This window comes from Apium graveolens, chromosome 2 (assembly GCF_009905375.1).
Source record: "Apium graveolens cultivar Ventura chromosome 2, ASM990537v1, whole genome shotgun sequence".
Classification (NCBI taxonomy): Eukaryota; Viridiplantae; Streptophyta; class Magnoliopsida; order Apiales; family Apiaceae; genus Apium; species Apium graveolens.
Window position 1 is genome coordinate 312,136,148 of NC_133648.1, and position 17,658 is coordinate 312,153,805.

Here is a 17,658-nt window from a genome sequence, read left to right on the forward strand (position 1 = left end):
AACAATAAATATTAATATTATTATTTATAAATATACTAATAAGGTTAATGGTTCAAATTTCATTAATTATATACTATTTAATCTTAATTAAATTTTTTTATTAAATTTTTTAAATAATATAAAAATATTAATGAAAACACGTGCATCATACATGTCACACAGGTTGAAGGTAGTAAAATTTAATTGTTGAATTTCATTTTAATTGCTTATTTCGCCTAATGAATAAAATAACTTAACAAGTCGATGAATCTATTATTAAAAAAACATGAATGCGGAGGACAGTATTTTCTAAACCAAGGTGCAGTCCTCGTACACACTGTTGCAACATCATCTCATCCCCCACTTTAACTTTAAACTACTTCAACTAGTTGCTGTTTATCCACTTGAGTTGTCTTAACTTTCACTCTCAAAAAACGTAATATACATACATTCATCATGTATACATATTTAACATGTCTGTCGGTGGTCGAGTGTGTAAGTTGTTAGCGTGATTTCTTGCTTTAATTGATACCAACAATTCTTCTATTTATTTTCTACCCCATCACTCATTTTTTCCTCTTTAAGTCCCCACTTAATATATTATATATGTCTCTATCTTCTTACTCTATCTTTTCTCTTTTGATTCTTGGTTTTGTGTGTATTAGCTGACTTTGTTTCTATTTGTTTGGATAGTAGTATACAAATGAGCCAATCCAAATTGTACCAAATGCTCTTGTTGTAGTTGTTTTCATACCCCTTTTGTTGTTGTTTTTGTAAATTTGGAAAGGAGGGTTTTGTACTTTTGTTTGTTTTTATAGTGGGGAAATATGTTTAATTTCTTTGACAGAAAAGATGTTCGCAAGATTCTTAAGAGGAAAGATAGTGATCCGGGTGAACAAGGTACAGCTCATATCACGTTTCTTGTTTTTTTCATGTTTTTTGTGGGACTTCTTATTAATTGCTAAGTGCATTTCGTGTGTATTAGTGTATATGATGATGGGTGTTACTGATCTGATCGGATTCTGAGGTTTTGAGCAATAACTTTTCGAAAATGTTTAGTAAAGATTTAAGTTCTTGCTCAGATAGAGTTTCTTGATTACAGTTAAACTAATAGTTATTGGGACCGAAAACAAAATACTTTATCGGGAGTAAAAATATAATGTTCCCGTTATGTTGGGATTGGAAAAAAAAATTATTTTATCGATTATTATTACTCGAGGTTCAACTTACTCATAAGGCATTCAAGTTTAGTGTGGATTCTCAGAGTTTACTGGTTCTCATCTGTTTGCATATATATATTTGGAAAGGGGTTGGGGAAACTGTGTAAAACAGTAATATTTAATGCAGAATTGGCATTTATTTGTCCTTAGGCTGGTAGGTAGTATACCCGGATATGCTATTATGATATTTGCTATAGAGTGTCAGTTCAAATTGAATAATTGTGATGATCAAAAGACTTAAGTTTCTGAAATCACTGAACATTGGCCAGTAGGTTCAATTGTTATGTGAGTAACTGTTTGGTATCAACTACTTGGTTTTTACAGGAGTTTATTATGTAACCAGAAGTTTCCCTGTTTTTTTGTATGACCAACATTTAGTTGTGTAAAAAAGATAGTGCTACCGGGAACTGGGGAAGGTCAAGATTTCAGAAGCATTTTATTTCTAAGTCGATGTAAACAGCTTTACCCCTACAACTCTTGACTATCGTGGCAAACAGGGCCTACAATGTTTTAGTTGTGTATACAGACAAATTATATAATTAGTAGTTGTTGTGGATGGAAATGCTAAATCTAGTGAAGAAATTGATCAGGAAATAGTAATCAAATTTTAAAAAAGATTATCACGGTTAGCTGTTGGCATTGACATCGTTTTCCGTTTAATATTTGATTTATCGACGATCCTCCTCTTTTGTTATATAGGTAAAGCACTGGAGGAACTACGAGCTTCTTTATTTAGCAAATTGCGGCGTCAGCAGCAGTTCTTGGTTGGGCCTGCTGCTGCACTTACATTCAATTTTGTGGTTTCCGTCAGTATTATATTGATGAACAAATTGGTCTGTGTAATCGACTGTCCTTCATTTCTCCTGATATTAGAACTTTTTATTCTTCACTGATTTTAACTAGGATTCATTGTTTCTCTTATTTTATTTCAGGTGCTAGTGAAACTTGGATTCAATTATCCGATATTTCTTACATTTATTCACTATGTATGTAGCTGGTTCTTGATGGCCATCCTTAAAGCTCTGTCCATTCTCCCGGCTCCTCCAGCGAAGTCACCCAAATTCTCATCGTTGTTAGCTCTTGCTATCGTCATGTCTCTTTCTACTGGCCTTGCCAATGTTAGCTTGAAGTTCAATAGGTGAGTGGCTGAAATCCTCCCAGTTCTTGAAAATACTAATATAAGATATACAGCCAAGGTGTTTCAAGACTTCTTGATTATTGATAAAAAATATTTTCTTTGCAGTGTAGGATTTTATCAGATGGCTAAGATTGCTGTAACCCCGGCGATTGTTCTGGCTGAATTCATTGTTTTTCAGAAAAGAATTTTGATTCAAAAGGTAACTAATTGCTGAGAACCTATATATAGACATGATTTAAGTAGAAAATATGTATATTATTTGAAGATGACCCTAACGCTGCACATACTAATTTGTAAAGCGTAAATTACATAATCCAAAATATGGTCATACTCTTGGTAGGTTGTTTTATTTTTTTATCTTGATACTTAACGGCCCATTTTTTGTCATTTCTTCTAGATGCCAAGAAAGAAAAACCAAAATACTATAATTTTTACTAGTATATTGATTTTTAAAAATTATACATATAATGGATTGCAACAGTTAAAGTACAGTTACTTTTATGTTGCAGTTCGTACATTTCCAGGATCTCTGTTATTTGCATGCTAAATGATTTCTTACTTTGCGTGAGCTTAGACTGTCAACTGTGCTCGGTAACTGCTAGTTCATGCTGGTGATAGCCTGGAGTTGGGTGATTACCTAGTGTCTGCTTGCAGGAGTTAAACAATAAACACCCTTGCCAAGACATTCGCTTCAGTTTTTTCCCCCAAATACTCTCTTACGATCAAATGGATTATTATATTTGTGGTTTATATTGATTTTGTTCTTCAAATTCTTATAACTCATCTGATGGGCATTAGCCAATGTAAAGCATCACTTCTTTATAAGGATGGCAAAGATAGTCATCACTGCGACTTCACTATGTGACATGTCCTATTCTGATGATAAAGAGCTGTTGCTTTACCTTGACAGTGTCTCAAATTCTAATAATGGAACTTCTCCAGGTGCTTGCACTTACTGTAGTATCAATTGGTGTTGCTGTTGCAACAGTAACAGATTTGCAATTCCACTTTTTTGGTGCTTGTATAGCAGTGGCATGGATCATACCGAGTGCTGTTAACAAGATATTATGGTCCAATCTTCAACAACAAGATAACTGGAACGCTCTAGCGTATGTCATGTTTTCACCTAAGCATTTGCTCTTATTTTTCCTAACCTTATGTTATTTATATTATTTTTTCTGACCTTTTTTTGCAAGTGTCAAGGTTTACTTGCTACAGACTTTTTGTTAATTTCCTCACTGCAACTATTTCTGAGTACTGAGCTCAAATATTTGGAAGAAAATGTTTCACCTACTTTTATGAAAATGCATTAAAAGTTTATAGGCCTCAGTTTTTACAAACTTACACTCATTGGCAGCTCATATGAATACTATTTCCTGTTTTAATTAACAGGTTAATGTGGAAGACTACACCCATTACTTTGTTCTTTTTAGTAATCATGATGCCGTATCTTGATCCTCCTGGTGTCTTATCTTTTGACTGGAGTTTCAGTAACACCTCGGTTATCCTTGCTTCTGCTATCCTTGGCTTTTTGCTTCAGTGGTCAGGTGCTCTAGCACTTCGGTAAGAATTATTCCTTTATATTATTTTCTTTTTGTTGCTCTTGTTAAATTCTTTAGAACTACGAGAAAAAGACAAGTTATTTACAAAAAAAAGTAAATTTGTTGAAAAATGTTAATATTCTACTGAAAATGACGTCCTCTTCTTAAACAATGTGAACATTTTCCGAGAATTCCTCTTCGAATTATCTTCAAAATGAAGCCATTCCCCAGAAAAACTTACAAAGCCTAAATGACGCGTCATTGGAATGTCATTGTGCCTTTCTGTTCTTCTTGTTGCAGGGAAACCTCTGCGGTCACCCATGCTATTCTAGGGCAGTTCAAAACTTGTGTAATCCTTCTTGGAGGTTTCCTTCTCTTTGGTTCTAATCCTGGAACAACCAGCATTTGTGGAGCAATCACAGCTCTTGGTGGTATGTCTTATTACACCCATCTCAACTTGAGCAAGCAACAACAGACGATAAAAAGTTCCTCCAAGCAAGCATCATTCTCTTTACCAAAATCTATGCTCAGCAAAGAGAACGGTGAAAACCACGACCATGTTCTTCAAGATGAAAGTGTCTAATAGGGCACCATAGGCACATTTAACACATACGCATGGAGAGAGTATACCACTAACCCCTGTATCGTTTATTTTAGTTATGCATCATCAAATGAGTTTCTAAGTTTGACTAGCAGTGATAGTTTGATTACTAACCTAGGATTTGCATCTGAGTAGATATATTTTCATTACACTTATGACAGATTAAAATTTATTTATAAAGGTTGTAACACAGTGAAAATAAGGCCTCTTTGTTTTAAAATTATGGGCGGCGAAGCACCCGTTCCAAGTGGCCAAGGCCAATGCTGTAGTAAAAGAAAAAAGTATGTTAAGATTAGCTTTTATATGATTTGTGCCTCTCTAATCATTAGATTAGCTATTCTAATCCTACGTCGCCACGCCACAATTGTGTCCTTTCCTCATTATTCCCTGTTGCAGTGTCTACCTATCCAACAAGAAAGTTGGCTTTTGTAATCCTACGTCGCCACAGAACTTTGTTTTCAATGTCAAATGTTACGAGGTTGTTAAACCAAGCAAACCTAGAGTAACTTGTGCATATCTACGGAGCATCAAAACTTAAGTTTGATCGGTTCAAAGTTTAAAAACTTTGTAAGAACTAGACTGCAGCTTTTGTATCTTCAAATATCAAACGACTACATAAGTTTAATTTTCTCCACTCATCTAGGACTTCTCGTGAAAACTATGCACACGAGATTTCCGTTACCCACCCCGCTTGAATAGGAAAATTTGTTTTACTTAATAACTTGATCGTTTTTAGAAAAAAAAATTCTGTATTTTAATCGGGGGCGAAACTACAGTCAGACCATGGGTGTCACGGGATCAGATTTTCAACCCTGAATTTTTTGATCCTCGATTGCCCCAACACCCAAGTAGTCAGCCTTCTCGAGAGGTCGTCCAACAATCCAAACACAACGAATGTAACTATGAAACCCACGCACAACCAAGATCCAACCGTGTGTGCAAGTGTGTCTAATTACCAAGCAAATGTAAAGACACAACAGATTTACGAGTCTGAATGCCCAACCTTTTATTGACCAACAATATAAGGATACAATCCCAAGATATACTTATAGACTTTGCCTACTACCTAACATATAGTATAAGTGCAGAATACAATGTGAACTTGTACAAATACAAAATTCTCCTTAGATTACATTCAGAAAATGCCTATTATATATACTAGAGCCTGGTCGCGGCCCCAGCAACCCATACAGCACCAACATTTCAAATTCCTTCAAATTCGAATTCTCCCACCAATTCCTTGACCCCAAATGCAAGGCAGTTATTCCAGAAACCCACTAGTGCATATCCCAGCAAATATATACATATATATCACATATATAAATCAGTCCCCATGTGCCACACATGTGCCCACATTTTTTACTAGTCCCTTAGTCATTTTTAGACTCCAAGCTAAACTCCCAAGTCACTGTTTCCCACACATAATTCAGCCAACCAAATTTAAACCGAGTCGCCATAGCACCCAATCTAAGTCCCCGCCTCCTGGCAATTAGTCCGTGTCGCCGCCTGACACCTAATTAGTGTCGCCGCCTGGCGATTGGTTCGTGTCGCCGCCTGGTGACGCTTGGTCCCAATTTCACTTGGCTGCCTAGCAAATCAGAACCCAGAATTCCAATCCAGCCTAAGGGTCTTACAAACCCTCCCAAACCTCCTGAGTTTGATGTCCTCATCAAATCATCAACAATTCTGAGAAGTCCATTTCTCCAAGTAGCAAAACCAACGCCCATGAACCAAGGCTGCAAATCCGTCTGCGGTTCCTGCCACTGCCAAACCCAACCAGCTATCATAATTGATCAGATTAACCTCCACAATTTCTCCCCTTTCGTCACCAAAACCTGATGACCTTGTGTAGACGCCCAGTTGCCCAAACATCAAATTCCATTCAAATTCCATTATGACTTAAGTTCCAGCAGTGCCTCCAACCCTTGGAGACATTTACTTAGGCCTAACCAAAAATTACCAAGTTCACTGACTTGTAGAGATGAGTCGCCAACCTGTGATCCAACTTTACAAACCATGTCGCCGATCAAAATATGAACAACCCCCAACTATTTCATTTTCTTTTTACCCTTATCAATCTGCATATAAACAGTTTTCACAAAACATGGACATGCCTCATTCATGAACATAATCCCACCATAACGCATCATAATAACGTTACTTGTCATTCTAAAGACGTCCATACCTAGGATGCAATCAAAATCATCTAAGGCAACAATATGAAACGTAAAGTTACCTTGCTAATTACCAAGGGTCAAGCCAACATTCGAAGTACCACCAATTTTCTGCACCTCAACGTTAGCCATTTTAATCCGATTTGAACTTGGTTCCAGCTTTAACCCAAGCTCCGCAACACAATCCATTCCAATGAAACTATTTGTGGCACTCATGTCTACCATAGTCATGAATGCCTTCCCATTCACTAAGGCATTGACATACATAAGTCCATCCCCCTCCACGGATTTTTCAATCCTTAGTGCAACCAAACGCTAGGATTCACCCTCTCCAGAATCCCATCATTTCCCTCAGTATTTTCCTCATTCTCTTCATCAACATGAAGAGCATTCAGTCTCTCCTTCTTGGGACATTGTCTTGCAAAATGCGGCCCTCCATATATGAAGCACCCCTTGTCGCCAACACCTTGAGACTGCCTACTATCCTTGGCATCACCATTGCCATTCCTCCTGTCATTCTTCTTGTTTCTGTCCTCAACCTTGTGATTCTTGCCACTGTTTTTACCCCTTTCAGCATCATGAGAACTAGCCTGCTTGTAATCAACCAAACTATCAGCAGCAGAGATAGCAGTCGGCAAGTCTCTCACAGCTTGTCGCCTCAATTCTGTCTGCGCCCAAGGTTTCAATCCAACCAAGAAATTGAACAACTTATCCTCATCCGACATGTTCTTTATATCCAACAACAAAGAACTGAATTATTTAACATAATCTCGAACAGTTCCCGTTTGTTTGAGATTCCTTAAACTCTCCCTAGCAAGCCAAGAAGCATTAAGTGGCATAAATTACTCCTTAAGTTCCCTCTTCAATGCCTCAAACGTGGTTATCTCCGGTCTGTCCACACTCGCATCACCATCAGGACGAGTCCGCCACCATAATTTTGAATCGCCAACCAAGTACATACTTGTGATTGAAACTTACTCCGCAACATCAATATGGGCAGCCCTTTCCAGATCCTTGGCGACCCTCGCCTAATCATAAGGTTTCGGCTCCTGAATTTTCAACTTTGAGTGGCCCTCCCATCCACTTCACGAACCAGAATTTCCACCAGCCATGATGTTGAATCCCCAAAACTATCAACGCAACTCTGATACCACTTGTCACGGGGTCATATTTTCAACCCTGAATTTTCTGGTTGTCGCCCAGCAACCCCAAAAATCCAAACACAACGAATGTAACTATAAAACCCACGCACAACCAAGATTTAACTATATGTGCAAGTGTGTCTAATTACCAAGTAAATGTAAAGATAAAACATATTTACGAGCTTGAATACCCAACATTTTATTGACCAACAATATAAGGATACAACCCAAAGACATGCTTACAGACTTTGCCTATTGCCTATCATATAGTACAAGTGCAGAATACAATGTGAACTTGTACAAAATTCTCCTTAGATTACATTCAGAAAATGTCTTAAAAAAGAGTTCGGATCCTCTGTCCCTTTGTATGTCCCCTAACATGTTCCCTTTACTGTTATTGGCCAGTTATTATTTTTTACGTCATATCTACTTGCTCCTTATATTTTATATAATATAATTATTAATATATATTATGATATAATTAGAGAGTGCAAATAAATTAATTAAATAGAGTATATATCAATAAAATTGTAAGTATATCAAGAGTTTTCAACTTTGTAGAAAAAACTCTGGATTGATGATTTAATGTAGACAATATAAAAGTAATATTTATTATATAATACCATATTTATATCTATAAAATATATTTTTATTTGATTAACTATTAGATAAATGAATATTTTAATAATTTGAATATACATTATATAAATTTGAAAGAAACTAATAAATTAAAAGGGGACAAAAAAATCCGTAAAAAATAAATAATTGATCAATAAAAAAATGGAGGCATGTCAAATGACACAAGAAATTAAATAATTGACCAATAAGAAAAAGGGACATTGTAGGGAACTAAAGAAGGGGACGGAGCATGGACTCTTAAAAAAGAGGCACATGGTTAATGTCCTAAAATTTTAAGACACTGAAAAACTGTTGAAACACTCTTTTTAATTCTTTTATATATATTTGAAAGTGAGCAAACACATAACATTTGAAAAACATTTTCTATGTGCTTAAGTCCTTAATATTCGTATGAGTGAATCCATTGACTATGTGCTGATATGACGTGGCTACATTTCGAATTTCAAATGCGCTACACTAGCCGTTACAATATCAGCATATACCAGTATACTTCAAATGTTTAAACTTGTAAATTGATAAATTATTATTTAACTAAAACTAATAGCTTAGGAGAATGGATAGAAAGATACATAAACAAAGACAGGGCTAGTGTGAATGTCCACTTAAGGTGGAGCTGCAGCTCTTATTAGATACAAGGTGTCTGCTATTGGGTTTACAGCAGTTATAATTTAAAATTGTTAATCTTCCTTCCCTAATCGCATGTTAAACTGGTTGAATTGTATATTGCAGTTATTTGTTTTTTAAGTGTGCGAATCCTGACAGGGAAGAGTATGACAGAGAATTAAGTGATTAAAATTTTACAAGTGAACTGCATGCAAGTGCAACCAACAATTTTATACTCTAAATGCATGGTTGATTAAATTTAATATTTAATTTTACATTCAACTATCTTGTATTATTATATGTATTACCTTAGGTTTTTTTTATCGAATCCATGCCCATTAATGATAACGGACTTGTATGCACAAAAATCTTTCTTATATAAAATTTGTCATGAAAACATAGACGCGTGTCTGTGCATCTATTGTATATTTAAGTATATACATTTTAGTTTTGATTATTTTAAAATCCTGATTTTGTCATTGTATTCGTTTATTGTACACTAATTTTCATATCATTTCTTAATTATTAGTAGAGGGCTCGCACTTAGTGCTTCCTACATTCAAAATTCTCAAAAATTTCAAAAAAATTTCAACTTTTTTAAATGAAAATAAGAATTTACATAATTTATATAAATTATCGTCTTATAAAATGATTTGATTTCAACTAGGTACCCAGGAATTTTATGACCTTCTAGCGGGTTCAATGTGAAATAGGGACTATCTTGTCATAGCACATGACTTAGAATTTAACTCTTAAAAATATACTGAAACATTTAACTTGGTGTTCCGAATATCAATCCAATCTTCCAGGAAAAACAATTGCAAAAGGAACAAAGCAAGCATGTTCCTCTTCAGTCTACTGAACATCTTATTACAGTGTAATTATTTGTTTATTGTAGTTTTGGATTTAGGCTATACAAAGCATCAAAAATCCAGGTACACAGAAGTAAAACAGTACTGATAACTTAAGTTAACGAATCTTCGGATCCACTTGGGATTCGAAGGTGAGCTGGGCTGTGAGTTAATTATTTATATTCAGCTTGCAATTAAGAACAAGTTAATCAGTTGACTTGCAGTTCTTTAGACTATATATGAAAGTACACATTACAATTTTGAGTCACAACTAGGCTAAAAAGTAGAAGATTTATTAGGAATCTTCGTACAGTAATCTTCAGTGTAGCCTGATTTTAAGATCTGGATCTGTCACACTCCGAGAAATGAAGACAACCCGCAAATTTCAAAATTAAGATATCGAAAAAAGCACTACAAGAAATATGCAATCATGCAACGGTTGAAAGATAACGATTTAAAAAAATTGTCATCCTAAAAAATCATACAAAAGTGAATTGATTTTGCATAAAAAATTGTTGTGTGAGCTCCAGAACAGATAACCGTTATCTATTTTTTATCAAACAGCCACTAGAAACAAGTAAAATAGTGCAAATAGCAGACCGTATTAGCAGTATATTCGTCGACAATTACACGCATAGAGTACGTGGATGGCTAGTTAGCATGTAGTTTTCTAAGTCCTTGTTGCACTGAATCTGATACACCAATGTAATCGTCCTCGAGTATTCTGTTTGTATATTCTGTCCATCTTTTTCGATTTTTTTGCTTGTGATTACACTCCGAGTAGTACGTAGTACAATATTGTTATGGGCAGCGCAATCAGCATTCCGAATATAACTCTGCATTTGTTAACATACAACATGCATTAAAAATCTGGGACTTTCTCGGACACTTCTACTGAGAGACTTGTGCACTGAGTAAGATAACAACATACAACATGCATTAATTTTTTTTTGAAAGACTGGAAACGTACGCAGTGCTTAGTATGTCAGCGTGGACATTGTACTCTTTTGCAAACACGAAGGGAACGATTCCTTGGGGAAGAGCAGCCTGTAAGTATGTCAGAAACAATTTGTTGATTATTTATTGATTTTTAATTCTGAAGGGGAATCTGTATAAGCAATGCTAGGTTGTCACCTGCACAATCGCAACATGTAAGAGCACACCTCGGAGGCCTATAGCAATGGAAGTTGCTGCAATCACCGCTGGACCTGTTAAGAACCTCACCGCCATTGAAAACGTCGCAACAGATTTCCCACAGGCTATTATCTTCGGTTGCAGGGCCATGAATAACCCTGTACGATTAATGAAATTAACAAACATGGTTTAATAAACAGTTTATCTTCGATTGTTTTGTTGTTACAGAGAAAAAATTAATACCTAGACTAAACATGGCCATTCCTAGACCTGCATCTGATAATATAGATATGGATCCGCTCACAATGGTTGGCATTTTGATATCCCATCTGTCCGTTAATTGAATGTCAGCAATCTATTTAGGACAATACTAAGATAGCAAGAAATTACAGCAATCTATGTAATGAAATAGTTTGATGTATGTGAATGTGTGTGTGAGATAGTGAGAGGGTAAAAATGATGGACCTGTATGAAATGAGAGACCAAATGAGGCCTAAAAGACTGGAATATGTGTTGGGATTTCTGATGAGTTTTCTCCAAACCATAATAAGAATAAGCCTTGTCATCACACTTGCAGGTGGCATCTGGTGATTTTTCTGTCCTTCCATTCCTACCTTCTTCTGGCTTGTATTATATGGTGAGCTACTCTTAGTTCCAAATTTCGATGTCGTTCCATCCTCCATCTGAACCTCCCTCTGTTCTGCATTCATTTTTCCAGCAGAACTCGCATTTTCTATCTGATCTTGCATGGCATTGGCTGCATAAATATATCATCATCATCATCATCGTCGAATAATAGTAAGCAAAGACAAAAGTTTAGACTATACATGGTAGTTGACATTTTAATATATATAGTACCTCTTGAAGCATCAATCTGTTGTTGAAGAACAGCCTTCGATGAATCAACGACTCCAAAATCAGTAGCAGCAGCTCTGTTCACAGCATTTCTTAGATTGCCTTCAGATGCAGGTGATGCACTTGAGCTCCAAACAAACATATGAAGCTCCTTGTTAGGCGTATTACTAGTCCCTCCGCTACTTTCCTTCTTCTTAGTCTGTGCAGAACCCGAAAACATTGGATTCGGAGGTGGATAAGATCCTAAGCTTCCATGATTAAACAACTCTCCACTCATACTCCTTCCTCCAGCTCTCTTGTTCTTATTATTGTTAATACTATTCCCCATCTTCAACATATCCTCTTCAAAATTCGATATTCTTGGCGTTGGACCATTCGAGGATTGTAATGCATAGACATCACCTCCTCCGCCATAACTATTTGTATATCCATGTTTAGGACTCGCGGCTTTGCTTGCAAACATGGCATAAAAATCATTTTGGTTGAAGCTGGAGGCTCTCGGTGTTAGCTCACGAGAAGACTGAACAGAGTAGATCTCTACGCCAGTTAAATTGGAAGCTCGCGGAGTTATTTCATTCATTGCATGTGATTTGTTGTAAGAAATCACCGATCTTGATGAACAATTAGACCTTCTAACCACCACATGCAACTTCCCATCATCTCCAATCTCTGCATTGGTTTCCAAAGGCTCACGTCCATTCAACGACACAACATCCGATTCAACATGAAAAGAAGTGATCGAGGCAGCTGTTTCAGGAAACTGCTCAGAAATAAGGAGTTTCGCACCTCTATACTCAAACATGAAGAGCATTAAAGTATACCAAATGACACTTTGTAAAACCACAATTTGAACCATTAAATTTCCCGAAAAGTCTCCGTACATAGCTTTTAAAAGAGGGATTCCCATGACAAGAGTGTTTGGGAGAGTGGATAGAGAAAAAAGAGTGATCATCCACTCTATGCTGCCATTTTTACTAAAAAATTGCCATAAGAAGAGAGCTGCAAGAATGACAACTTTTTGCAAACAATCAGCAGCAATGAAATGATAGTTCATGGCATAAGGGTCATTGGAGGAAATGAAATGAAAAGAAAGTAAAGGAACTGCAAAAACAGCCACGAAACGATTGATACCGGAGCACTGGTCAGGAGTAAAGATTTTCCACCAACGGACAGAGCCATAGGCCAGAAACATGGCCACATATAGAGGTACAATGGCTGCAAGAACATCGTAAATATCTTTTCCGGTGATCATTGCGTACTAGCCAAAGAGAGGTGGATTTGAATTTGAAAAACAAGGATTAGTAGAGATGATTAGTCAAACTAACAAAAAGAGGGGTTGAGTAAATAGTGACTATAAGTAAGATCTGAATAAGTGAAGAACTGGTTAGAAATCGACAAGGGAGCGCAAGGAAAGGAGGGAACTAACCTCCCATCCCTGGTGGTAAGGGAGTTTATGCACGTGAGGGATGAGTAAGAACTGACCATCTTGTCCAACTCCAGTAGATATACTAATGGCTTACTGTCTGTTATATAGTTTTCAGTTGAACTACAAAATTTATTTAGTTTACAAATTCGAGATCGATAATTTTCATCTCATTTTGGTCGTCACATTAGAAATTTCACGCATCTTGAATAATTTTGAATGTTATATTTAATTCATAACCTATTCATCCACAACTAATGAACTAATTAAACAAACTACTAATTTGAAACGGAGTAAGCAGTGGGCTAAAATATCATACAAACACACACACACAACATAAATATTACCAAACCGATAAGACAGCACTACATATTAGTTTTTACAGAAAGTACTAACTAGAAACAGTGCAGACAGCAAATTATAAGATCACGGATAATCAGCAGCAGAACTACCAGGATTGGCGTATTGGTGAATCATGCGATGACAAGTATAAACAGTGCAGATAGATTGTACAGCCATCAAACATAGGAGCACAATACAGGCCAGCACTGTAAGAATCTTCCACGAACCATATACATAACTCTTAACACATTTCTCAGCTTTAACCTTCCACCTCCCATTGTAATACTTGTTCACATCCTCCACCACCTTATCTAAATACGGCACCTTCGTAAATTTGACAGACCTGCTCATCCCATTACAAAAGTGTGCCACCTCCTTGTCACTCTTTAAACGATTCAAAATGATTCCCTTTTGTCTAAGAAACTTGGCGTCGTCCACTGTATCCACGATACCTTTCATAAACTCCAGATACCGAGTAAAAACCAAAGGGCCTTCTGCGTTGCATGACTCGTACGCCACCATGTTTCTCACAATAATATCAGTATTCACATCAAGGTTTACTCTAGGGAGACTTAAGGTATGTGTTTTTACATCGAAATGAATGCTGCGAATTCCACCATCCGTTGGGATAAAGTGTACTCCGGATTTAGACAACGTTGTGACAGAAGGGATTGTAAGTTCCTCGATTAATGGAGGGCGAACAACGTTGTCATTGTCTGGCTTCACATCTTCTTTACCTTGTCCCATGAACATATTTTCGATAGGTTCTTTAAACATCTTAAGCACCGGAATTTTACTAATGATATGCCATGGCATCTTAAGTAACAACTGCAAAGGTTGAGAGTATAGTATTGCCTTGAGAAAACGTACCGAATGTATATTTAGCTTTGACACAATGTTCCATATAACATTAAAGAACTCCATGACTCTACTGTGAGATTCCTCGTCAACAATAATTTCTTCCTCGTCCTTTATATTTTCGCCAGCAGTTTCTGCATCGTTATCAGTAATTTGTGATGATCGAAAGGCCTTTGGCATTAGTAGGCGGTAAAAGAAATCAAGAACATGAGCAGAATCTTGGATAAGAAGCTTTGGTAATTCTTCTGGTGTTTTGAATGGATATAGCTCAATTGATAAACCCTTTAACATCGAAAGCAACATGTCATCAGCTGCATCTAAGGATCCCAATTCAAATTCGAGCATTTTCCTTAGCAAAAACAAAGGAATTTGATTCTCAAGCATCAAAATATCTCTAAGGATTGCAATATGAGCCGACTTCCTACCTGCAGCATCGACAAGATTGGATGTTAATCTTGATGTAACCCGACTAAGTAACTTACCGTCTTTCCTTGCGTAAACTTCAAGAAACTCAAGCAAGAAAGCCACGTCAATAGCCATCATCCATGCTAAAGTTTCACCGTTAAGATTTAAGTACTTGTGGTAACAAGCTCGAATCCTCGACTCCATGACATGAATTTGATCAACAATTTCTTGGAAATTATTAAAGCATGCAAGATGCTTCATGGTCTTTCTAGCAGCCGCGATTTTGTACCTTTCCATCTCGTAAAGCTCTTGACGCCAGTGATGGTAAGGTCCTAATGCAACTTGTTGAGGAGTATATGCATCGGGGTTTGTATGAAGGAGTATCGGAGGAACACTAAAGATACTAGCAGGGATTTCATTATTATCTTCTTCAAATTGTTCCTCGAGAGTTTTGCGAATTTGAACTAGCCATCCATGTTCATTGAAAGTACTGGTGTTGCTTGAGTGAACAGTCTGGGTAGCGGAAGTAAATGCTGAATTCGACATTTTTTTTAATATTATTAAAACAGCAGGAGATTTAGAAATTTTAGAGTGAGGCTCTTGGGACTAAATAGTTTGAGCTACTACCTGCTTATATAAAAAATTGAATTGATTGAGTTCATGGATTGTGCATGTGTTCAACTACATTAAAAAAAAAGACGAATGTGAATGTATGGTATAGATTGTGCAAAAGATAAGAAGATGAGGCATTTGGATTTTAGGTTTTCAATTCGGGTTGTAAGAAATAAGTAAAATATTTGAAACTGTCTTATAGTTGGCAAAAAAAAGAAAACTTGGGTCAACAATTAGTTAAATCGCAATCAGTCACCTTCTTAATTTATTATCTATCTATTTTTTTTTTGTAAAATAAGCAAATATATTAAAATATTATAGACGATTCAATAATTTTAAGCAAATATATTAAAATATAATATGCTAACAGTTATATACTATACATCTAACATTTTAAGATTTTAAAATAAATTTACTAGGTAACATGTATCATAGTTAAATGATATCTTAAAACTATAAACATGAAGATACAAACATTACATTGTCAAAATAAATCAAGTTATATACCAACTTAAATTCCATTAAATTTTTTCAATTATTTTTCATTACAATAACTGAACTTGATTTTCAAGCATGCAAATATATCTAAAAAACAATGCGATTGAATAGCCTTAATAATAAGAATTTAGTTTCTATCGTTCTAATAAATTTGATTTCACTTATTCTCAAAATTTATATTAAAATTAATAAGCAATACTTTAAAAAAAGATAGAGTACATCAATTTTTAGTATATAAAACTCAGTATGAGAAGATAAAGCCCCAAAAATTCTTAGATATTAATTTTTAGCAGATGTCTATTATAACTAACCTTCTTTTCTTGCATTAATGGCCATAATCCATGCTACTTAAAACTACACTGCTAAGGTACTTGTGTTAGCAAGAAAGAATCCTTGAGTTCAACATATGAACTAGCTTGCTGAGATGTATATGCATCAAGATTTGTATAAACGGATGTATACACAAAATAGTTAGATTAGGCATATAATTTAGTAACAGTCGTATTTTCTAGATTTGTAATTTAGATGTGTGCATTATGGAAACAATTATTAAGCTTCTATGAGAATTGACAGGGACTCAGACAAGGAATTGCTAGAAGTTTGTTAAGACGGAAATGTGATCCTCATGTCCGTGTCACTCACATGTGTGTATTCTACAAAGATTGTACTTGCGTTTCGCTGGCAACTGACATGCAAGATAGAAAAACAGCAAAAAGTGAAGGCATCAACGGGTTTAAGAATGACATTAGAGGTTACTGGACCCCTTAAATCATATATCTATCCATTTATATTATATTATTATTTCCTCTAATTGTTGGTAATCGGTCTGTCAATTTTTCGGTACAATTATAAGGTGTTGTGAGAGGAATTTGATACAACATGTGGGGAGGTTGTTGCTGAAACAACGGAAGAATCACGGAAATTTAACCCGGGAATTGGGCGTATTATGAAAAGCTAAATACGTCCGATCTGCCAGAATCGGGAGGTGTTTGTGGTTGCGTTTGTACTGAATTTGCATGGATTCCGAGTATGGTAGCGGAGTAATTCCACTTAGCCGTGGGGGGCGCCCGGAATTGGTCTCGCGAGAACTCCACGATGTGTTTTGGTAGAGAAAACGAGTGTCCAACCTTTGCAAATGGCCTACATTACCTATATTTATAAGAATCAAGTCTATACCAAATAGGGTTGACCACATTTTCACTAAGCACATAATAGCTTCCAAGTCTTATCCAACTAAGTTTAGACTTAATCCAAAGAGTCCTACTTCTAATACACCACTAATCCTTATTTATCCATATAATAATTGTATTTATTCATCATATATAAGCATATTCCATACATATATCAAGTAAATCCGTTTATAAGTAGTTGTAGATTACTAGGAATCGTATTCTTTTTCCTGACCCGCTATAGAGTCCATTTCCAACTAAAACTCTACTTATACAGGTCTCTCACTGTTATCATAATAGCCCGACTAAATACTATTTCCTGAATACCCCGACATCTTATCATATTATGTGGATCCTGGGATATTAGCCAGTCACTAAATGACCCTCCTTATTTCCCCTTATTAATACCCTTCTCGACAGGCCCTAACCAACTCCCATAAACCCCCACCATATTAATCCATTTGAGTCAAATAC

General features: G+C 35.9%; 3 protein-coding genes across 3 annotated transcripts; 1 reads left to right on the forward strand and 2 right to left on the reverse strand.

Moving 5' to 3' along the window:
- Positions 1-367: 367 nt before the first annotated feature.
- LOC141708750 (nucleotide-sugar uncharacterized transporter 1-like) lies at positions 368-4,774 on the forward strand. The gene is made up of 7 exons (XM_074512517.1): positions 368-879; positions 1,899-2,032; positions 2,132-2,337; positions 2,443-2,536; positions 3,280-3,446; positions 3,730-3,900; positions 4,179-4,774. Exons 1-7 carry the CDS (start codon positions 807-809, stop codon positions 4,459-4,461), a joined length of 1,128 nt encoding a protein of 375 aa, XP_074368618.1. The 5' UTR covers positions 368-806; the 3' UTR covers positions 4,462-4,774.
- Positions 4,775-10,359: 5,585 nt separating this feature from the next.
- LOC141706392 (auxin efflux carrier component 2-like) lies at positions 10,360-13,348 on the reverse strand. The gene is made up of 6 exons (XM_074509161.1): positions 11,881-13,348; positions 11,488-11,779; positions 11,266-11,351; positions 11,023-11,180; positions 10,859-10,935; positions 10,360-10,724 (listed from the first exon to the last, which is right to left on the reverse strand). Exons 1-6 carry the CDS (start codon positions 13,127-13,129, stop codon positions 10,658-10,660), a joined length of 1,929 nt encoding a protein of 642 aa, XP_074365262.1. The 5' UTR covers positions 13,130-13,348; the 3' UTR covers positions 10,360-10,657.
- A 223-nt stretch (positions 13,349-13,571) lies between these two features.
- On the reverse strand, positions 13,572-15,495 carry LOC141706393 (putative UPF0481 protein At3g02645). Its single transcript, XM_074509162.1, has one exon. It carries the CDS (start codon positions 15,449-15,451, stop codon positions 13,727-13,729), a length of 1,725 nt encoding a protein of 574 aa, XP_074365263.1. The 5' UTR covers positions 15,452-15,495; the 3' UTR covers positions 13,572-13,726.
- Between the last annotated feature and the right edge of the window lie 2,163 nt (positions 15,496-17,658).